Genomic DNA, 23,042 nt, shown 5'->3' with positions numbered 1-23,042 from the left:
TGCCTGCTAGGGAAGACTGACAAAACTCATTATTTGTCTTGCTGGAGAGAGGGAGGAGAGAGGAAGGCAAGATGTGGGGTCTGTGAGAACTGGGCCGAGTGACCCAGACCCCCTACATGCACTGGGTACGGGAGTGGAGCCAGGACGCTGGTGTGTCCTCCAGCTGCTGGTGCCTGGAGACACCACCCGGCTATCCAAATGTGCTGCACCGTCACCCACTCCCACCTGTGATGGCCTGAGGTGGAGGCTCTTTGTGTGTGAGGGTCCCTGGAGGACTCAGGGGTCTGGGAGCCAAGCTGTGTCTGAGACACCCCCAGGCTGGCTGTCTGCTCACTGCATGGCACAAAGCAAGGGCTAGGAGGCTGTGGGGTCCATGAGCCTTCTGCAACCACCATCGCCTGGCAAGCTCCCTCAAGAAAGTCCTCAGTAGGGCAGCCTGGGTGGCTCAGCCCAGGGCGTGGTCCTGGAGACTCGGGATAGAATCCCATGTCGGGTTCCCTGCATGGGGCCTGCTTCTCCCTCTGCCTGTGTCTCTGCTACCGCCCCCCCTTTCTGTGTCTCTCAAGAATAAATAAAATCTTAAAAAAAAAAATGTCTTCAGTCAGACAGTAAGAATTCCTTTACTAACTCAGTCCTCAGGCACCCAAATTTTAATTTAATTCATTAATTTAGAGTTAAGTTGTGATTTCTTTATTAACTTGACAACATCTGCCTTTTAACTGGAACGTCTGGCTCATTAATGTTAAACAAGACTGCAGCTGAGGCTGGATTTGGTCTGTTTGTTTCCTATTTGTCCTGTTTCTGTGTTCTTTCCATCCTCATTCCTTGACTTCTTTTGGGTTTTGTAATGTTTTTTAGAATTCTACCCTAAAACCTATTTATGGACATTTTACCTATACTTCTTTGGATTACACTCCCTGTAGCTGCTCCAGGGGTTACACGGAAGCCCCTGCTCCCCGGTGTCTGCTGGGCCCACCGTCCAGGCATCCTGTGGTGACGTGAGGGCACAGCGGGGGTGTGCCTGGGTCCCCAGGATGCTGCTTTTACCAGAAACAACCACCCAACAAACAAGGAACGAACTCAGGATAGTCCTACTCAGGTACCCAGCAGAACCTTTGCTCACAAATCAGTGAAGTGACAGCATTTGTGGCCAACGATAGATTTAAGCTTTCTAGCAGAAACTGCAACTATAAGACCCATGTTCCCGCCACTGTACACTGGACAGCTTCCGTAAGCTTTTCTTTCTGAGGCTGTTCTGAGCTTGACGCTGACAAACGTGACTGGACATGCCTGACTCAGGATGATGCCCCCAATTCTATGGCTGACGCAGGTTTCCCAAGCAGGATGGACCATTAGGCACGACTGTTACCAGGGTCCACCCTCTGGGTGGCCTCCGGGGAACAACCACCTATCCAGTTTGGGGCAGTATCAAAGCACACCCGCAGTTATCTGAAACAGCTCCTCTCTTCCAGCTGTGTACCTGCCCGAGGCTGGATTTCCTTCATTACCTTACCCAACACCACCTATCATGGCTGACAGAATGCAGAAGCTGTGAACACCTAGCAGTCTGCCATCGAGATTCACAAAAAGGTAAACAACGCCACTCTTCTTGCTCCTTATTTTGTTTTGGAAAAGATCTCTCTTAAAACCATGTTATTTATGTTAATATACAACAAACTTGTTACCCTAACCAAGTTAATATCCAAGATTTTTCTCAACTTCAATTTCTAGCAAATAACACAGGCTGTAACCTACAAGGACAAAACCCTTGGGACTGGTAGTCCAAGGGCTCCCAAGGCCGTGGATCTGCTGCCCCATGAGACCAATCATGCTACTCAGCTGCCAAGAGCCGGGTCCATGGACTCAAGGCAGGTTTTAGAACCAACCACATGTCACACCACACCTACCTAACACCGCATCCTGGACAGCGCTCTCCGGGTCATCGAGGTACACAAGGAGCTCTCTGTACAGGAACTGAATGTTGCTTTGGTAGTAGGACTTCCCATCATCATTCTTGATACACGCCAGCCATGTGACCAAGGCAGAGGTGGCAGCTAGCCTCACTTCATGGGAAACGTCGTCCAGACGCTTCAGGAGCTCTAGAGGGAGGGCCAGACAGGACAGTGAGACAGCGACCAGTGCAGGGACTGACCCCAGAGCTGGGGGCACTCACCCTTGGGCCCTGGGAACCCCATGTCCTGTGGGGAGACTAGTGCTCACACTCAAGGGCCTGGGGGCAGCTCCCAGGACCACTGGACCACACTGGCCAGGGCAGGCAGAGGAGAACCTGGCCCTCCTTGTGCCGTATGTGCAGGCAGGCCTGAGCTGCTCTGTACCTGTCTCCTCACCTGCAAGGCAGCCCCGGGCCTCTGTGGCTCCGAGATGCTCAAGAGTCTGTCACCGCAAGCATCACACCCTGGCTGTCCTGTCCCCTTGATGGGCAGACCCTTCTTTACCCCGACACACTGCGCACTCTGGGGACAGACTCAGGGCCTGATGATGAGAGCCAACACCTGTGTCTGGTTTGTTTCTGCTGAGTTCTGGGGCTGGACCACTTGGCTGCTGAACGCAGTAAGCATTTCTCCTGTGGGTAGAAACTCACTGTTCACAGGTGAGGTTTTTATCAAACATAAACGTTTCTCACCCCAAAGTACAAGAAATCTCTGGCCCTGTGGCTGGGTGTCTCTGGAGACTCAGCAGTCACTCGGGTACAGAATGAGCAGGCAGGAGGTGGATGTTGGTGGGGAGCAGGGCAGTGGCCCCACAATGGCAGGCGGCCTATCCACCAGACGTAGGTATGCAGGACCGTGGGCCTGTGCTGTTCTACACATTTGTGCATGTGGCTCTTGGCTTCCTGATGGGCATTAACTCACAGAGGTGCCCTTTTCTAAGGATTCTGAGCCTCATGGAAGCACGCATGTTTGCAAAACCTTGCAGAGACCAGCACCACCTCCCCTAGTCCTGGGACAGCCAATGAGAAGGGCACATCACCCGTGCCTCTTGCAGGGATTCCTGCCATGTCCTTGCTCCTGCCAGCTCAGGCCAACTTTGGGATGGTGCCTCCTAAGCCTCTAGTTTTAAGCAGAAGAGGTGGCTTGGAAATTCACTTTTGTGATTATCTGAGGTCCGCCATGATGTGCAACTGCTAGTTCAAGAAGAAAGGATAGCTTGTATGGGGCTTGTCAGGAAGGTCTTAGAGGGAGCAGCTTAGAACGTCCTCCCCTCTGCAGCCAAGCAGGCAATGCTTCTGTAAACACATCACTGCCAGGAGCACAGAACTGGTGCCACAAAATAAAGGAGCCTGCTCGAGGAAATCCTATTATAATTAAAATATCCCCAAATGCCCCCAAATGAGCAACATTTTCACTGGCTTTTGTTTTAAAAAGTGAGCAAAATCCCAATGAGTCCTGACAGGCAGCAACCACACTGGCCTGGATTTGTTCACAGATAGAAATAGGAATAAGATGTTTGTTGCCACAGAAGTAAATACAAAAGCAAAAACAAACTTGAAAGAACACATGGGAAAGGTGACTTTGACTCTGCATTTCATCAAGATGCACTGCATTTCCAGAACATTCTGAGCCACTACCTCTTCTGATGTTGGCCGTCTGTTTGCTACTCATTCTGGAGCTCCGCGTGCACAGCCTGCACCTCTTCCCCTCACGGTGACCCGAATGGACTCAGCTCACAAATCCCATCTCTGCCACATTTGGTCTCCTGCATCCAGTGGCCCCTGCTTTGAATCTCACTTCCAGGAATTCTTAAGACCACCTTCTAGAATCACTGCCTGCTGCAGCCCAGGGAAAGTACAGGTGCTGAGGCTCCACTGTGTGGCCAGGGCCCAGGCAGGAATCAAGAGCCTGCAGGCCACACCCAGTGCCAACCTTGCTCCTTAGTCTCCGCAGGGCCCCTCACTACAGTCTACCAGCAGCATTTCTAGAAGGTCTGTTGGGCTCTTTCTCAGTCGCATCTCGGTTTCTGTTTACATTTCTGTTTGAACTTGGAGGTGGGTTCTAGAATTCACCACTCCCCTCCAGCAACAGGGGTACTTGCCATTCTCCATGCTAGGGTTTCCTGGTGTTTTACGGACCCTCCGCATCCACTAGTCTGCTCCTTCGTCTGAGATTGTGCAGTGCCTGGGCTCCAGAGGGGTGAAAATGTGGGATTTGAGGCATGGCTGTGTGCCCACCCTCACCTCAAGGGATCCCTGCCAGGTCGTGGGGCCGCACTCCCAAATCTTGGGCACACGCCTCCTTGTTTCTTGTGCTACACTATCTACCCACTGATGGTTCCTCTGTCATGGCTGTTTTGGGACGCAGCATCAACCTGACCGGAGGTCAAAGGAGCAGTTTCTAGTTTCCCTATAAAAGAAACAGCCACCAGATAACTAGACACATGAGGTTTAGGAAAGAAAGATGTCCTACCAGGGTAAATCCTGATGAACTTATCAGGATCAATGATGCCACTGGAGGATTTTAGAAATCTGTTAATGATCTGGCACGAAATTAATCGAGTCATCTGAGAATCTTCCTCCAAGGTGGTTAGAATATGCGGCATCAGTGTCTCCTGCACTTGCTGTATCTGCAATGAGAAGACAAGAGGGGCTGGTGACGGACCCCAGCCCAGCAACGACACTGCATGTGGTGTGTACATGCTGCCTGTCATGGAAGGTGCCTGCCTCTCATACAGAGAGGAGTCTGGAATGCTACTGTGAAATTTTTACATAAGAAAACTGGAACCTTGATTTTAAAATCTAGATGACTTGAACAATCTTGTTTAAATTGGTGAGTTGATAAACTCATTATTCACAAAGTCTTAGACATAAATCCTACAGAGTCTGCTATTCACTAGAATGGCTGTCTATTGTGCCCTACAAAATTCAGGGGACATTGTAACTCTGATCATGGCAGTTGAGTGTACCAGGAGGTAGAGCTCACACAGTAGGCAAGCCCCTGGCCAGGCATGGCAGACGTGGGGCTAAGCAGTGACAGCAAGGCTTTCACACTGCTGCCCCTGCGTCCCTGATCCCCATGTCAACTGCAGGTAGGAATCACAGTAACTCATAAACCCCAACATCTGCCCAACTCAGTTAGGTTCCTGTGGTTACATTCTCTGCTCTGCAAAGAGTAACATTTAATATGTAAACCTCTGAAAACCCCCAGATAATCAGAACACCAAATGCTGCGGGTCACACCAGCCTGTGCTCTGCCCTCGCCTGCAGCCCCCATGTTCCCTCCCCTCTGTGGGTTGCTGAAAGCAGGGTCTGGCCACTGCATGCACGTGCTCCTCCCCTGGGCAGGTGCCCTTGGGAACCCCACCTGCTCTTCTGACAGGACCTCGCTGCTGATGAGTGCCCAGAGGCAGGACACAGCTGCCGTGCGGATGGCTGCGGCGGTCTTCCCTGCATGCCACTGCAGATTGGGGACCAGGATGTCCTTCGTCACAGTGTCGAGGTAGTGGTGGAACTGCCTGGGGTGGAAACATGGGAGCACAGGTAAAGACAAGGGAGCCAGGCTGAGGGGAAACCTGAACCAGGGCGCAAAGGTTTCCCTGGGGCAGGTGCCCTGCAGGGGAGGAGGCAGCTAGAGGGAGAGCTGGTGGCTTTCTAGAACTCCTCCCAGCCTCTGCTGGGGCCACTCAGAGGTTCTGAGCCTCTAGGGTGCCCCCACCCCTCTGCTACAGGGCTTTGTCAGTCTTTCCCCTTGCCTCTGAAAGAGGAGGTAGGAAGTTACCAGGCACATTGACCAGGCTGGCAAAGTCACTTGTAGGTGTGGCCACCTCTCTCTCTCTCACACACACACACACACACACACACACACACACACACACGCCTAACTGTCCCCTGTGGGCACGCTCCCCTCCACCCAAGGGGAGAGCACTGCAGGTCTGCACCCAGGGCCTGAGTGCTGCAGCTCATGGAGACATAGATGTTCCCACCAGTAATAAGGGCACATCATCTGGATGGTGAACTCACATATCCCACTCTGCCTGGCCAGCTCAGGGCTGCAGAGCCACACTCTGGGCACCTTAGTAGGAGCTGCACAGAGGGGCACCTGAGTGTCCTAATGAATCCCACTGTGCCTTCACCATTACATCAAAACCTGTTTGGTTCAACAAATAATTCAAGTTATTTCATTCCAAAGCATATTTCAAAGGTGGCTTGTGTCCCAATACCAGCTGCTCTTGAATACTGAAAAGGTAAAGCCTCTGGGGGGAGCCCGAGCTCCATGGCACCCTTGCTTCTCCTTGCATCCTGCGCCATCCCTCTGGTCTGTCTCCAGCCTCATCCCCGACTAACCCAACTTTCTGATAAGGCTCCACCTGTTTGCTTCCAGCAGGGGGCATCCCAGAACCAGCGATGCAGGCAAAGGAGCAAATCTGATTCTGGATGGTCTACACACACAGACACACAGACACACAGATTAGGTTTTCAATGTGCTTTAACTGTTATGCAAGGAGCTGCTGCTTCTTGCAAAGTGATTCACAAGAGTCTCTTCAGAAGGACCTAACCCTGAGTCCTGTCCTCTGAGCGTCCAGGTAAGGTAGCTATAAGAATGGAGGGCTGAGCACTGGCCAGACTGCCACTCGGCTGTGGGGATACAGGCAGGGGCCTCATGTGTGGCCAGGGTCAGTCAGAACTTGTGCCGAAAAACAGTGACACATCAGGGAGGAAGATCAAGCACCTGACTTTTTGGAGTGGCTTGTCCTGTGCATGAGAAGATGCATGCGGCTTTGTAGGTGGGTCCTTGCTGGAATGAAGACGTACACATAGGTGGTTCGCCCAGACTTCCCTCAGAACTGATGCCACCTCAGGAGACCGTGAGTGCCTGCTCCTCAGCCCCAGCTACCTTTGTGGGCAGTGCTCTGAAGACGGACCTCCTACCACCCTTGTCACCCCTTCCCTGGTCCCTGGTCAGCCTCGAGGACCAGATGGAGCCAGGTGGTGGCCAGCAAGGCCTGTCACACATCTATAGACACCCTGGAGGGCAGAGGCTGCATGTCTGGGGGTGGGGACGGCCCAGAGCAATTAAGGAACCTGAGTGGGTCGGCCAGGACAGATGGGACGGTGCCCAGGGTCCAAGCTTGGGGTTGTTCTGTGGGAGGGGCAGCCCTGTCCGGGGGAGGGAGCCCCCCAAAATGGCAACTCCTCAAACCGAGGAGCCCATCTTGTCGCTGTGGCACTATCATCAGGTATTAGTGAGGCCAAGGACCCAGGGCAGCTCTCTCAACGCCTATGCTCTGTCAACTCTGAGTGGGACCTGCAGGTGGCCAGTGGACAGGTTTCGGCAGAATAGAGTCAGCAATGTACCCCCAGTGCTCCCCATGCCTGGGGGCCATTCAGGCCCCTGGAGAGGATGTGGGGAAGCACAGGCTCTGAAGCACCAGCTGACCTGTGTCCACACGCCCTTGGGGCTCATCCATGTGGACCTCTGCTGTCGGGAGGGCTCCCAGGGCTCACTTTGTCTCTTTTTATGGCCACTGTAGGCTCGAAGCCTTGTGCAGACGAGCATGAAACAGAATTCCTGCAGTTTGATGGGCCGACAGAGCCCACAGCAAATGTCCTAGCATGTTAGTGACACAGCCCTGATGGACGTGCTCCTTCTAAGGGGATGGGGTCCCCTCACGCCTCACTGCCCACTCCACCCCATGGCACCCAGCTCTGCCCTGCGACAGATTTAGGTCACTCTTGTCCTTCCCACCAGCATCTCTGCTCTCCATCCCTCACTACAGAGCTGCCACATTAGAGGTCTTTCAGTGTTTGCTGCCTCAGAGTTCTCATGGACAGAATCTTCTAACAGTGATTCAATCCATTCTTTGTTAGGTTTGAAAGGTACCGAAAGACTACTAAAAGTGAGAACAGCTAATATATAAACCATTAATAGTTAATGTTCCCTGAAACCTCTTCAGTCAATGGAATTTTAACGGCCACACGAAAATGACTTGCCTTTGTGTCTGTCCGACTGGGCTCTCATTGCAGGGCTGTTTACCCAGGGAGAGCGGCTGGCGCCAGAGCCCGGGGTAACCCCAGCTCCTGTCTGAGAGGACCCCACAGAGGCCAGAGGCCAGGCAGACCTACCCCTGGGAGTCGACGGTCTGCTTTGCATTCAGCAGCACCCGTGACAGGCAAGAGAAGAGCCTCAGGCGCATCTGCGGGTCTCTGGCTGGCTGGAGGCAGCTCCTGAGGATGGGCATGAGGTGGGGCAGCACTTCTCCCAGCGCCGGGCCTGGAAAACACACACCCGGTTCCCACGGTTCCTGCTCACAGACGGACAGCAGCCCACGGCTGCAGGGTCAGCACCTGTGCCGAAGGCGGGGGTCAGCACGCCCTGTCCCACCACCTTCCTTTCCTTTCCGGATCATGGGTGTCACTATAAAACATTTAACCCCCAAATCATGCTTATCATTCAACATGGAAACTTCCTATTTCCTTATATTTTCCCAGATACTTAAAAAAATTCAAGTCAAGCAATATTTTAAAGATCAACCAAAATAAATTATTCAGAACACGTAAGGTGTTTAATATTTGCCCCTACACTTGGCAGCCATCGCTTTTCTCAGGCGCTGCTCGAGAGCACTGGTGCAGGTCCGCCTGTAGTACCAAGGGCCTCAGACATGAGGAATGATTTTCAGTACTGGAAATGCTCTGAGTCGTGATTGGAATAAACAGTCCCTGGGGTGTAGACACACACTCTGATTGCATGGACACGGTCATGGAGTGCCACTGTGGCCCCCCACTCCAGCCAGGCAGGCCCTCGCAGCACCGTACAACTGATAGCGCCTCTCATAGCCACCCTGCTCACAACGTGCCTGTCCGTTTGCAACAAGCCCAAAAACAAGCAAAGCAACTGGAGTCTTCTCAGATCCTCTGTCTCAAACTGGGCGTCAAAGCCACAAGATGGAAAAGCAAAGCCCTTTGTTGACCTGAGGCCAGGTGTGGGGTCTGGGGAAGAAAGAGAAACAAACTAGATGGGACGATATGGCCCAGGAGCAGGATACCTTCAGCACGACTGAGCACCGAATGTTTGCTCACACCCTCTGTGGTTTATTTTCCTTTGACATCGCACAGAAGGCCAATGTTCAGACAATTCTCACTGGAGGAGGTGGGATCTTTCAGGAAAGATACCAATTTCCTGCTTACAAGCAAGAGGAGAAAGGAGTCACTGAATGTCTTCCTGCCCCTCCTGTAAAAACACATCTAGCTTGTGCACATCACGGTCTCCCTTTTACCATATGTGCACCAAAAATGCATTATTTCTAACATGTCAAGTCTGTTAAATGCTCTTTGTAAAAATGAGAAAAAAACTCCTCCAACCTGCAGGGTGTTTGTCAACACTAACGGTACAAAGAAACAGGTAGATGTGAGATCCAGCAGGAAGTACTTGAGGACTGGATAGACCGGTGTGCTCTGGGTGTGCCAGCACCATGCGGGTTGTGGGGCACTGGGAAAGGAACCTCTCCAGACCAAACAGGATACTTTCAAACAAAGAGTGTAAATACACAGTATTCACACTCTGAGAAAATACTTGGTTAACTGAAGGAGAAGTGCAGAGCAGCCATGCCACCCCCCATACTGCCCGCCCCTCCTGCACGTGGCCGACAACCCAGCTTTTCCTGATCAGCCTCAACGGTGTGCAGGCTTGCAGGTTCCAGTGCACTGGGAAGTGGCTTCTGGTGGCTTTCTAATTTAGGGACAGAAACTGCCCTTCCAGGTCTGAAAGTAATTTTTGTTGTTTTCAAGAATCATCTTTTAAAAAGAAGCTTTCCAGTGAAAGCTTCCCCAGGGCTGGTCCAATAGGGGGATTTCCACAGGGCAGGGAGGAAGCATGGGTGGGAGGCCCACACAGAACACCTGTTGGCCATGCAGCACTAAGTTCAATGATGCTGAGGTGTATCTCAACACAGGCCACATGAGAGGCCATGACAAGGCCCAAATTTGAGGTTTAACATCAAACCCATACACCTGGCAGGCTTTGAGCAGCCATGTTACATAAAGTCTTCAAAAGTAATCTTCTTGACATTTTTAAAGTTAACATTTTGGTTCTCAAACTGCTGGTTCCCATGGGCAGGAGAGATGAGTCACCCCACCTCAGCTGGCTTGTGGCCCCCTGGGTCCAGCCTGGGCGTGGTGGGAACTCACCTGCATGGGTGACTACCATGGTGAGCTGCAGCAGCTCCACGGAGTGGACAGTCCAGTCGTTCTGTGTCGCTGCCAGCCACTCCATAAGGGGGCCTATGTGCTCTCGGTAGAGGTCCTGCCTGCTGTTGACCTCTTGCACTGTGGCCAGCGCATCCATGGTCTCTTGAACCTGTAGGTGTGAGTTACAGGCTGGGGAAAGCCCTGGGGGGGGACCCATCCTCATCATCAGACAGCGAGACCCACTGAGGCATGTGAGCGGCTAGTGACCAGGCCAACCTCAAACACCCAATCGTTGAGGAAGCATGACAGGAGGAGCCCCTGGAGTGCCTGCTGGGGCTAGGACTGTAGGTGCTCATCTAACTGCCACTATGCACATGGCGTCAGTGCCGTGTGCACAACAGGTAACAAAACAGACAGACGTGCATTTACGAGATTCAGCCACTGTGCCCCCATTCTGCACAAAGCCAGGGGCACGTAGGGAGAGCAAGCTTCCTGGCAGACGCTCCCTTCTGGGGTCCTCAGCTCCCACTGTGGTGGGAGAGCCCGGTGCCAGCCAGCCCGATCTGTGAGGGAGCAGGGAGCAAGGTGGCAGCAGGGCACTGAACTGAGCAGACAAAAACTATGCTGGCCCAAGGTCACCCTGCAACTGGGCTTTCCAGTTGAGACAACCACCCTCTGGGGGGGGGCAGGAGACAGGTCTGTAGCCACCTCCCAGCCTGCCTCCTGACAGCTGCCCAGCTTCCTTCCATTGTGTCCCATGCATGCACTGTTTGTGGCCCTGTGGTGATGAGCTGCCTGCTGATACGTGCTCTGTGGAACAGTGGCTTTTAAAGACAAAAATGTGGGGGGTACCCGGGTGGCTCAGATGGTTGACTATCTGCCTTCAGCTCAGGTAATGATATCAGGGTCCTGGGATTGAGTCCTGCATTGGGCTCCCTGCTCAGCGGGGAGTCTGCTTCTCCCTCCCCCTCTGCCCCTCCTCCCCAACTCATGCTCTCTTTCTCAAATGAATAAAAATCTTTAAAAAAAACAACAACAAACAAAACAAAGTTGAGAGGCCCAGGAAAGGAGAGGGAGGGCAGAGGGCCTCCTTGATATGGGGCACAGGTTCTATGAAGTGCCCAGGCACCTCTCCAATCAGGCACATCATCCCCAGATAGAGATGTGCCCACGGGGGTGGAGAGAGGACCAGGGGGAGAACCACATTCTTCTGGAGATGGTCCCTGAGGCCCAAGGAGAACTGGACATCAGAAGAATTTTCAAAGCTTAGACCCAGAGCTGAGAAAACAGAAATAATGTTATAACGCTGGCCTGTGATGAGATGGGAGATTATGACACTATCTTCTCTATAGGCTGTCAGTCACAGGCTGGAGCTGAGGACGGGCTCCTGCCCTGCTTGTCCGTAGCTGTTGTCCCTCTGAGACATGACAATAAACGGGCAGCTGCAGGTTCTCTAGAATCCTTTACCCCCTGAGGGCCACAACATGAGCGACTCATCCCAAATGTCCCACATGGTCCTCCACTGTGCTAGTTAGCTGAGTCAGGGGAGCCTGAGGCTTCAGTTTCCACAGCAGGAGGACTTCTGGATGGTGGTTCCATTTGGTCAGATGAGCACCTTCCCAGGCATGAGCTCCATCACCCACACAGCAAAGTGGGGGTTTCCCTGTAGCCTTACCTTGTCACCGAGGCCTGTGGCTCCGGAGAGCGCCATGATGGTCACCAGCACTTCCATGAGCTGCAAGCTGCATCCTCTGCAGTCTTCCTGGCACACGGAAACCAAAGTCTGCACGCAGAGCAGCAGGTGCTCCCCATGAAGCAGCTATGAAGGAAAAAGGGAGTACTGTGAGCCAGCCCTCCCCCCACCCACCTGTCCCTTACCACACCTCCCAGGTTCCCCTTACTACACCCCTCACTCCCCACCCTCTGTCCTCTGCACTAGCCCCCAGCTCCTGCCCCCCTCCCAGGGCCCCCCTTACTACACCACCCCCTGCACTTGCTCTCCCCACCTCCTGCCTCCCCCACCCCACAGCCCACACTGACAGGACACAGCACACTAGTGCCATGGATCAGAAAGCATGGACCACAGGAATGCCTTCTTTCATGGGAAAACTTTCAGTTTTCTTTTCCAGGGAAAACAACATAGCCCAAGAAAGAACTGCTTAGCAGTTCTCTCAGTTAATGTTTAAAGCAGGTCTTATGCATGAGCCACACATCCCATAAAATTCACAAGGGAAACAGGGCATCTTGGATCCACATGCAAACACCCATCCCTCCCAACCTGCCCCCAAGGGTAATAGACAAGGTGGAGGACGGTGGACAGGATGGGCGCGCCAGAGCCCATGGCTGCAGAGGCTGGGTGGGGGCATGCGGGGGCTCATTCTGCTCTTTTCTCTACTGCTGACCATTTCTGAGTCTTTCTATAATAATAAGTTTTAATAAAAGTTAATAAAAGTTCTGCGGTTCAGGACATGCCTCCTGATGGATGGGGGTGACACAGTGGGTGCCTCAGCCAGGTCTACTCAGCCGCTCGTCTCCCAGACCTCAGCTTCATCAACCGTGGAGCAGAACTCCTTAACGCCCGTGCCCCACCCCGTGCTTCTCATACGTCCCTCCATGTGTGCCTCATGCATGTTTCACAAAGGACAGAGAGGATGGGACAGGAGCACGACGCAGAGGGCAGGAGGTGTGCACTCAGGCGGTTTCACTAATGGGAACAAGTCTAAAGGCAATTCTGGAGGAGTTCTGGGCTCAAGCACAAATGATATAAATCATGAGAGTTCAAACAAAGAATTCATGCTGGATCACAGAGGAGTGTGGTCCACGCTTGCCTGGCTGCTCACATGCAGCAACCCTGGGAAGCCAGACTAGTGTTTAATTCACATTCTCACTTGTTCCATGCCCCGATCTCTTTTAGGCCTAGGTGGACAGTCACCAAGTGTCTGAGGACATGGTTTCAGCTAATCTCCAGAACGGCCTAGAGTAACCACTGACAGAGCGTCACTCTCAGCTCCTGAGATGCATGCCAACATCAGCTCAGGCTGGCTGTCTTGGGGTGCACTGGACCTTGCAAGGAGCTGCGTGCTTTTCTACATGTGCCCTTCTGTAGGAAGTGTGGCACCATCTCTGGGAATCTTGGCCTTGGCATTCACAGATTTGTTTATATCAAAGCAGAGAATATTCCCCTCCCCTCCACCTGCACCTCAAGAGGGAGACCAAGGCACAGCGGAGGCGAGTTTCCAAAATGACATCTTAGCTCCTGCTCCTGAAAGTGTCATCTGAGGTTGTCGAAACTTTATGGCAGAAAGTGCTAGAGGCTGACATTTCTACGGTGACCACGCCCCTGCACTCATCATGGTTTGTGTTTGTTCAACAGGAATAAATGAGTTACCCTTACGATATCAAACAATTTCCTCAGCTCAGTTACATGTCACAAAACAAACATTTCAAAGGAAAGGATCGGATTCCCTCAGCTTAGCCCCAGGTGCGGCGCTGGCCAGACACACCTGGGGAGGCACCTGCCACTACCAGGCCCTGCAGCAGCCGGCATGCACCCTTAGGGAGCCTGTCTGGTTGATGCTGGAGTTTCTACCCTTCAGTTTTTTCTCAAAAGATGTCAGCAGCTGGTCCTCCCAGCTCCTGGGGAATGATGGCAGGAAGCTCATGCTGTTTCCTTCCTGCTGCAGGGGAAAAAGGACTGCATCTGGCGCCTTTGCCTAAACTTGAGTGTTCATCCCCTTTGCTGAATGTCTGAGTCTGTGAGGAAATGGGCATCTCCAGTTTTCCCTCTGGCTGGTTCCTTGGCCTGAGCCTGGAACACATCTGATGAGACACTAAGCATGATCATGCTGTTTAAAACACCACTACAGGAGCACTCGGTGGCTCCGTCAGTTGAGAGACCAACTTGATTTCAGCTCAGGTCATGATCTCAGGGTCGTGAGATCAAGCCCCACAATAGGCTCTACACTGGGTGTGAAGCCTACAGAAAACAAAACAAAACAAAACAACATCAATGCAGAAATTCGTCCTCAAAAAACCTCTGGAAGATGAAGAGCCAAATACATAATCTGAACTTCATGGATTAAGGGATTAAATTTTTCTGTAGGGGTGCCTGGGTAGCTCAGTGGGTAAAGTGTCTACCTTTGGCTCAGGTCATGATCCCAGGGTCCTGGGGTGGGGTCGAGTCCCGCCCGGGTTGGGCTCCTTGTTCAGCAGGAAACCTGCTTCTCCATTCTCCATCTCCTCCCCACTCATGTGCTCTGTTGCTATCTCTGTCTCTCTCTCAAATAAATAAAACCTTAAAAAAATAGATTTTTCTATACATGACGCTAAAATATGAAATATTTTCTTTCCCATAAAATTTGTAGATCTCTATTTAAACATGTGCACAAAATTTCAAATTTAGCCTTTCAGGAAACAGAGATCTGGGTCACAAATCTATGTAGAGGAATCAGAATCATTACCAGACCACCCTGAGTAAAAATGCAGAATTCACGTGGGTTTGACAATTATGTTAAAAACAGGTTTTGGAAAAGGGGAACCGTGTCGAAAGCACCGGGGTCAGGGAGAATGGCTCATCAACACTCCCCTCTGAGACCTCAGCCCCACCTCCCACCTGCCACGTCTCATGCCACCTTGCAAGCAGATTCGCAGCTGTGATGGGACCACCTTGTCACCTGATGCCAGAGAAGGATCAACTGAGCCCAAGTAGGATGCGTCCCAGCACCCGTCCGTCCCAGAAGATATAGCTGGTCCCCTACCCCTGCCTGGGCCAGCCCCAAGTGGTGTCCCCAGGCCTGCGCCACAGGGGACAATCAGGGGGCACAGACCCCCGTTCCCTACAGAGGAGCAGGAGGGCAACACCTAATGACTGTCACAGCCAAACAAAAACAAAGTCCTTATCTTTTTCTCAATTGCACCCAATTATAAATTGTTCCAAACGATTAAGCCTAGCTACCCAAACTGCTTCGATGTAGAATAAAGCGAGTATGTAGTAACTGTGTACAGAATCCCACACCCATTTCCCAGCCATCTGCTTGCTTGTTCTGAGCACGTGATGACAATGCTGAGGTACACAAGTAAAGAGCCAGTTCGTGGTGATAGGCTGAGGACCAAGAGCGGGGGTGGGAAGGGACGCTGTGGCCCGATAGCCCATCCCTCGCCCTATCCCACACTGTCCTGCACGGTGGCCACTGGGCACATGGAAGGTGGCTGGCATGAAGCAGGACCTGCAATTTCCATGTGTTTAGTTTTAACATGAATGACCGCTGACTGGACAGAGTAGAAGGAGGCAGCAAGTAGGCAGGTCCCCAGACAAGATGGTGTCAGTGGTGGTACCCTGGCCGTGGGCCTTGCGCAGGCCCAACCTTTGCCCTATCTACTAATAATGATCAACAGGTATGTACTGACAGCCTCAGGCAGGGGGCGCCACCCACCTTCCCTGTGTAGAGGGTCAACTTCATGATGCACTCATGACCACCTCATGATGCCTGCCTCCCCTCCCACAGCTTACATTTTCAGATCCTTGACAGACATGGGGCTGGGCCAGCTCTGTGGCAATGACCTTCAAGTGTGGCTGGAGGGCCTCCCTAGGGCAGCCTCGGATGATAGAAGCGAGGACCAGGAGGCCGGCGGGGGAGGGTGACTTCTTCAGCGCGGACAAGATCAGCTTCAGAAACACTTCTGGGCTGACGAACACTCCAACCAGCTCTGCAGATCTGATGCACTGTGAGAGAAGGCAAGAGGCTGACGGGATGCCCTGGGCACTTGTGCATCTGCCTGTGGGACTTCCAGCCCACCACAGCCAGCCTTGTGTGTGTGCAACAGGAAGTCCCCCTGGCCCTTAGCTTCTGCAGGGTTCTGATTCCCAGAAGGGCCAAGTCCTGGCAGGGCTTCATGCCCCTCAAGTGCTGCCAGTGACCTAGGCTTGTTAGAACAAATGGCTACATGCTGGCAGTGCCATGCTGTGGGCACCACTCTGCATCATAACAGCGGGCCTCAGGGCATTAGGATGACTGAAAAAAGCCAATTCTAAAGGATACATAGTGCATGACTCCATTTATACAACATCCCCCAGTGACATAATACAGGGATATCCCCCACTGTGCCAGGCTGCTGTCATGGGCCCCATGACATGTCCTCTGGGCAGGAGTGAGCATGCCCATGCGCATCCAGAGTGAGGTCCAATGGCCTGTTGCTCAGTAAAGGTGCCCACCAGCTGAGCTCATGGGGCAGACAGGACAAGGAAACCCCGCTGAGGCTCACCTGCTTCTACCTATGCATGTGGTGATGCTAACAGCTAGCCAAGTGGTGGGTGGCAGTGAGAACCAGCCACCACCAAGCAAGAAGATGCCGGTTGTCACATGCTGGGCCAGGAGTCTGTGGGCATGCGAGGGCCACCAGAGCCAGGGAGGTGCCCTGCCCAAGTGAGACTCGCAGGGACAACTGTGTCAAAGGTAAGGCTGACAGGCTTGTGCAATCCACCTGTACAGAGCCATCGCTTGCTATTGTTGAGAGAAAACAGATCTGGGTTGATGGGCCCATGAGTAGGGGTGGCAGAGGGTGGGGAGGATGCCAAGACCCAAGGGGATCTCAGGGAGACGTGAACATTATCTTAGCTGTGGTGGCAGTTCTATGGCGGCTCACATTGATCAAAACCAGCAGACAATGACCTCACATAGGTGAACATTATACCTTATAAGCTACAGCTCAACGAACGTGACCAGTAAAAGGCAACTCACATTGCTGACCACAGCCCTGTCCTCATCAGCACATGCCCGCTGCAGGGTTCTGAGGATAACCTCCAGGTGCTGCGTGATGTGGTCTTCGGCGTGGAGCATCAGCACTGCCAGCAGCTGTGCAGCCTTCACCCTGGTTCCTACCACCCAGTCGGTGATGTCATGACAGATGGCAGGAAGGATCTTGGAGAGGTTTCTGAAGACGAGCTCCCGACAGCCCAACACAGGGCGATTCTCTGGTGGTAGAAAGAATAAGACAGGAAGTTCACAAATAAAACCTCCGTGAATCCTGGGAAAGCTGATTCATCATGTGTCCCTGGTTTAAGGGACACCTACATGTTTCATTTTGAAATCTTAAAAATGTAAACCACCTCTGAGAGCAGAAATGAAGCCACATTGTTCTAATTTAGCTTCAAATTTTCGTACAGACTGAGGCATAAGTGACACACAATAGAATACACTAAGTGCCTAATCTGATAAGTTTTGACACATGGACACACCTGTAAACCACCACTGTAATCAGGATGCAGATACACCCAACGCCCAAAGCCTCCTGTGCCCCTGTAGCACTCCCAGGGCTCTCTGCCTGCCCAGGCAACTGCGATCTGCTTCCTGTCACTACAGACGGACCCTCTCTGGGCAGAGTTGTGTGGTTCACACTTCGGTTTGCCCAGCTCCCTTCTCCCCACAATGATCCCAGGGTCAATCGTGGGTCAGCATGCCTTCCTGGGCTGGGCTGTTGCCAAAGAATCTGAGACAAGTACCACATGTAAGTCTATATGGATACCGTGGCTGCTCCCACAGGTGAGTACCTGTGGCTGTGTCCCCTGGGTTCCATGGAAGGTGGCATTTGATTGAAGGAACTGCTAAGCGGTTTTCCCAAGGGGGCTGTACTGTCATGTCCCCACACCTGGGCAGGGACTTCAGCTCCTCCGTGTCCTCACCTGTGCTTGAGTGGCCAGTCCTCAGTGAAAGCCACTGACAGGATATGTGGTGCTTGCTGTGGCTTCATGCTCACTTTCTAATAACATGGAGCAGCTTCTCATGTGCTTATTTATATCTTTGTTGGCGATGTGCCCTAAAAAATCTTTCTGCCCACTAAGAAATCAGATTGTTTTTGAAGTTTATTTTTAGTGATCAATGTTGAAAGACATCCTTTCTCCAGTGAACTGTCATGGAACCTATCTGAGATCAGTTGTCCACTTATGTAGGCATCTATTCTGAATGCTTGACCTCCCTCCCACTGCCTGTCTGTATGCTGACCCCACACAGTCTGGAGTACTATGTTCTTGCTCTGTAGATTCTCTCAAAAAGGAAGTGTTAGCTTTTCAACTTTGCTCTTCATTGTCAAAGTTCTGGATGCCCTACGTCTCTGCATTTCCATATATTTTAGAATGTTTGTCACTTTCTACAAAAAAGGGTTCAAAGATTTTGATTAAAGGTTTGATTTTAAAAATTCAAACTCTAGGGGTGCCTGGGTGGCTCAGTCAGCTGGGCATCTGCCTTTACCTTGGGTTGTGATCTCAGGGTCCTGGGATCAAGCCCTGAATTGGGCTCCCTGCTCAGCAGGGAGCCTGCTTCTCCCTCTCCCTGCTGCTCCCCGATTGTGCTTGTCAAATAACTAAAATTCAAAACTCTGTTCTCATACTATTCCAAAAATAGAAATGGAAAGAAAACTTCCAAATTCATTCTATGAGGCCAGTATTACCCTGATACCAAAACCAGAGAAAGACTCCACACAAAAAAGAGAACTATAGGCTAATATCCCTGATGAACATGGATACAAAAATCTTTAACAAAATACTAGCAAACTGAATCCAATAATATATTAAAAAACTCATGGGACCCCTGGGTGGCTTGGTTGGTTAAGCATATGGTTCTTCATTTTGACTCAGGTCATGATCTCAGGGTCATAAGATTGAGTCCCATGTTGGTCTCTACACTAGACATAGAACCTGCTTAAGATTCTCCTTCTTTCTCCCTCAGCCCCTCCCCCTGTTCCCCTCATGTTGCTTGCTGTTCTCTAAAAAAAAACAAAACAAACAACAACAAACCTCATTCACCATGATGAAGTAGGACTTCTTCCTGGGCTGCAAGGGTGGTTCAATATTTGCAAATCAATCAACATGATACATCACATTAATAAAAGAAAGGATAAGGACCATATGATTCTCTCAACAGATGCAGAAAAAACATCTGACAAAGTACAACATCCATTCACGGTAAAAACCCTCAACAAAGTAGGGTTAGAGGGAACATAACAGCAACATAATAAAGTCCATCTATGAAAACCCCGCCACTAACACAGTCAATGGGGAAAACCTGAGAGTTTTTCCTCTAAGATCAGGAACAAGACAAGGATTCCAACTCTCACCACTTTTATTCAACATGGTACTGGAAGTCCTGGCCACAGCAATCAGACAAGAAAAAGAAATAAAAGGCATTCAAATTGTAAGGAAGAAGTAAAGCTTTCACTATTTGCAGGTGACATGATACTCTATGTAGAAAACCCGAAAGACCACCAAAAAATTACTACAACTGATACATGAATTCAGTAAAGTCATAGAATACAAAACCGATGTACAGAAACCTGTTGCATACACTAATAATGAAACAGCAGAAACTAAAATGTAACCTTCGGAATGGGAGAAGATATTTACAAATCACATCTCTGACTTTAAGTTACTATCCAAAATATATAAAGAACTGATAAAACTCAAGATCCTGAACCCAAATAATCCAATTAAAAAATGGGCAGAAGACATAGAGGTAGCCAATAGACACCTGAAAAGATGCTCATCATCACTCATTATCAAGGAAATGCCAATTGAAACCACGATGAGATTATCACTTTACATCTGTTAGAATGACTAGCATGAAGAAGAGAAACAACAGGCATTAGCAAGGATGCAGAGAAAGGGGAACCCTCTTACACTGTTGGTGGGGATGCAAACTGGTGCAGCCACTCTGGAAACAGTATGGAAGTTCCTCAAAAATTAAAATAGAGGGGGGGATCCCTGGGTGGCGCAACGGTTTGGCGCCTGCCTTTGGCCCAGGGCGCGATCCTGGAGACCCGGGATCGAATCCCGCTTCGGGCTCCCGGTGCATGGAGCCTGCTTCTCCCTCTGCCTGTGTCTCTGCCTCTCTCTCTCTCTCTGTGTGTGACTATCATAAATAAATAAAAATTAAAAAAAATTAAAATAGAGCTATCCAGCATTTACCAAAAGACCCTACAAAAATAATAATTCAATGGGAGACACACACACATATTTATAGCAGCATTATTTACAATAGCCAAATTACGGAAGCACCCAAGGTGCCCACCAACTGGTTAATGGATACAGAAAATGTAATGTATGCATATACATACACATTAGAATATTACTCAGCGATAAAGAATGAAATATTGCCATTTACAATGACACGAATAGAACTAGAGGTTATCATGTGAAGTGAAATAAGTCAGAGAAAGACAAATACCATGTGATTTCACTCAGATGTGGAATTTAAGAAACAAAACAAATAAGCAAAGGGAGGAAAAAAGAAACAAACAAGAAACTGACTCTTAACTCTAGAGAACAAAGTGATGGTGACCAGAAGGGAGGTGGGAGGGGGATGGGTGACATATTAGATGGGGATGAAGGACTGCACCTGTTGTGATGAGCACTGGGTGATGTATAAAGTGTTGAGTCACCCTATTGTACACCTGAATCTAATATAACACTGTATGTTAATTCACTGCAATTAAAATAGAAACTTAAGAATTCTTAATAAAAAAATCTAGAGATAGAAATGAAATCATGAGAGGTCAGAGTTTAAAGGTATGTTTTAGCAAAAGCAACAGTTTATACCACAAGATCTAATTTTCAGTTTTTTTCCTGTTACTTTTCTACTTTTATGCTATATTAGAAAATTAGTTCCAATGATTCTATGTTGGCTGTTTAAGTGAACTTGTTATAATTTTGACAAAAGCATACAAACAATACTTTTCTTCCTGATAATGTATCTACTGTGGAAAGTCTGTCAGATGAGAGGACATGACACAGGGCAGCTGGTGACAGTAGGGCCTATGAGCTATTTTCAAAGAAACATATGGCCTTACTATATCTGTGTTCTGAGGTCTAGAGGCCTGTTTTCCTGTACTATTTAATGGAGCAGAAATGATAATATTCCTTTAAACCTGGAGTCGGCAAACTATGGCCCAGAAGCCACATCGGGCTGCTGCCTGTTTCTGCGAATCAAGTGACAATGCCTGCTCATTTACTGTTGTCCAGGGCTGTGGAACAGCTCTGACACACACTGTGGTCTCCTAAACTTGATACACTGACTACCCCCCACCCCATGATAGGATCCAGAGTTGCACTTTCCAGCATGGTAGCTGCTAGCTACATGACTAAAGTTCATTGAGCTTAAATCAATCACAATCCAGTTTCTTGGTCCCATTAAGCACATTTCAAGTGCTCAGTAGCCACACATGGCCCAGTGGCACTGTCCTGAAGGCAGAGAACATTCCCATCACTGGTGCCTTTCAATGCTGCACCAGAAGAATTCTTGGGAATCCAGGGTATGATTTTAAGTAGCTAACAGAACAGAACATTATAATTTATGAACTCGAGTGTTTCCAATTTCTCAGTATTATAATTAACACTATGATGATCATCTTTGTGTCTAAGTCTGTTTGTATATTTCTGATAACTTGGACAAATCCTAAAAACGGTCAGAGGCAGAGGCCATGCTTGGGTGTCCTGAAATGCAGGAAGCTGGCACCATCTACCTCTATCTACTTGCACACCTCTATCTCCACATACTTATTTGCACACAAGAGGATATGAACTCAGCACTACTTAAAATATTTTTTACTTTCCAAAATATGTAATGTAAAAACAAAGTTAAAAAACAACCAAGTAGTTCCAAAAGAATAAAGAGCTAGGCTGCCCAGGGACCCCACCCTGCCTGTAGTTCCATGACTGCTCCCCACCAACAAGGCGCCGGGGAGATAGCCCGGGGATGTAGACAGGTACACCGCTCCTGCCGCTCACACCCAGAAATGACACACACCTTGGTGCCCCGCTGCTCCTGTCACTCTCCCCGTGGCACATGTGGGGCAGCTCTGGTGGCGGCAGATCTTCCTGGTACACAGGGTGTCCACTAGTAGCAGGGACACAGGCGGCTTCCACAGTGAGCATCTACAGCTATGACCCTTGCACTCATGAGCCGCAGCAGCCATTCCTAATCCCAGGAGAGCTTCTGGCAAGGGGATAACAGGTGTTTCCGTTTTTACATTTTGGTCAAGGCCATGCTTGACACAGATGGGGACAGTGAATACCAGGCTGATTCAACTGCTCAGTTCCTAAGGCAAATTCAAACAACTGGTACCTAGGAGTTTTCAAAGCAGTAATTTTCAAAATCATTAGTTTGAGAGAAGTAAATCTTCTTGCTCCCTCTGAGTATGTGTGTATCCCAACACAGCTTCCTTGTGAATACATGAACAAAGTAAACAGAACATGAGGTATAAACGGATAAGGATCTTACTGGTATCCAGAAACAAATTTAGATACATGAGGAAAGACGGCTTACAATGATGGGGTACATCAGGTGGCCAAGCACGGAGATTCATGCCCCAAGATAGGCCCCAGGTAAGAGGCAGCCTATGGCCAGGGCAGCCCCTGATCCGGCCCTATCCTCAGCAGCTCCCATATTCCAGATGCTCAACTCAGATGTGACCCTCTGGAAAGCCTGCTGTTAGGATGCCAGTATTCCCAGGCCTCATGGGCACCCATACCCTCAAGGTGCAGCAGCTTCAAGGCTCATCAAATGAGGGTTGCCCCTGGAGACTGAGCCCTGTGCAGGGAAGGGTCCACTGAGTCTTCCACATTGTGGGGCCGGAAGCCCCCAGGAAATGCTCGCTGAATGCACCAACAGACCACTAGCACAGAGCCTCTGTAAGTTTCATTGTTTGTTTGTTTGTTTTTTAAAGATTTATTCATTCATGAGAGACACAGAGACACAGAAGAGAGAGGCAGAGACACAGGCTCCATGCAGAGAGCCTGATGCAGGACTCGATCCCAGGACCCCAGAATCACACCCTGAGCTGAAGGCAGGTGCTAAACCACTGAGCCACCCAAGTGTTTCTGCAAGTTTCTTAGAAACAGTTTTACTGAGATGTGATC

The 23,042-nt window shown here is 50.3% G+C and overlaps 1 protein-coding gene across 1 annotated transcript in view; it reads right to left on the bottom strand.

Annotated features, from left to right (window-relative positions):
• DNAAF5 (dynein axonemal assembly factor 5) overlaps positions 1-23,042 on the bottom strand; it is a 47,155-nt gene that overhangs the window by 6,074 nt on the left and 18,039 nt on the right. Inside the window, exons 5-12 of the mRNA XM_055340248.1 lie at positions 16,876-17,108; positions 15,648-15,860; positions 11,814-11,957; positions 10,139-10,307; positions 8,078-8,225; positions 5,319-5,469; positions 4,425-4,581; positions 1,908-2,099 (exon numbers count right to left, since the gene is read on the bottom strand). Of these exons, the coding sequence (XP_055196223.1) occupies positions 1,908-2,099; positions 4,425-4,581; positions 5,319-5,469; positions 8,078-8,225; positions 10,139-10,307; positions 11,814-11,957; positions 15,648-15,860; positions 16,876-17,108 (1,407 nt within the window). The remainder of the gene's footprint in view (positions 1-1,907; positions 2,100-4,424; positions 4,582-5,318; positions 5,470-8,077; positions 8,226-10,138; positions 10,308-11,813; positions 11,958-15,647; positions 15,861-16,875; positions 17,109-23,042) is intronic.

This window comes from Nyctereutes procyonoides, unplaced genomic scaffold, assembly GCF_905146905.1.
Source record: "Nyctereutes procyonoides isolate TBG_1078 unplaced genomic scaffold, NYPRO_anot_genome, whole genome shotgun sequence".
NCBI classification, from domain to species: Eukaryota; Metazoa; Chordata; class Mammalia; order Carnivora; family Canidae; genus Nyctereutes; species Nyctereutes procyonoides.
Note: the sequence above shows the minus strand (reverse complement) of the source record. Positions and strands in the feature narration are given on the sequence as shown.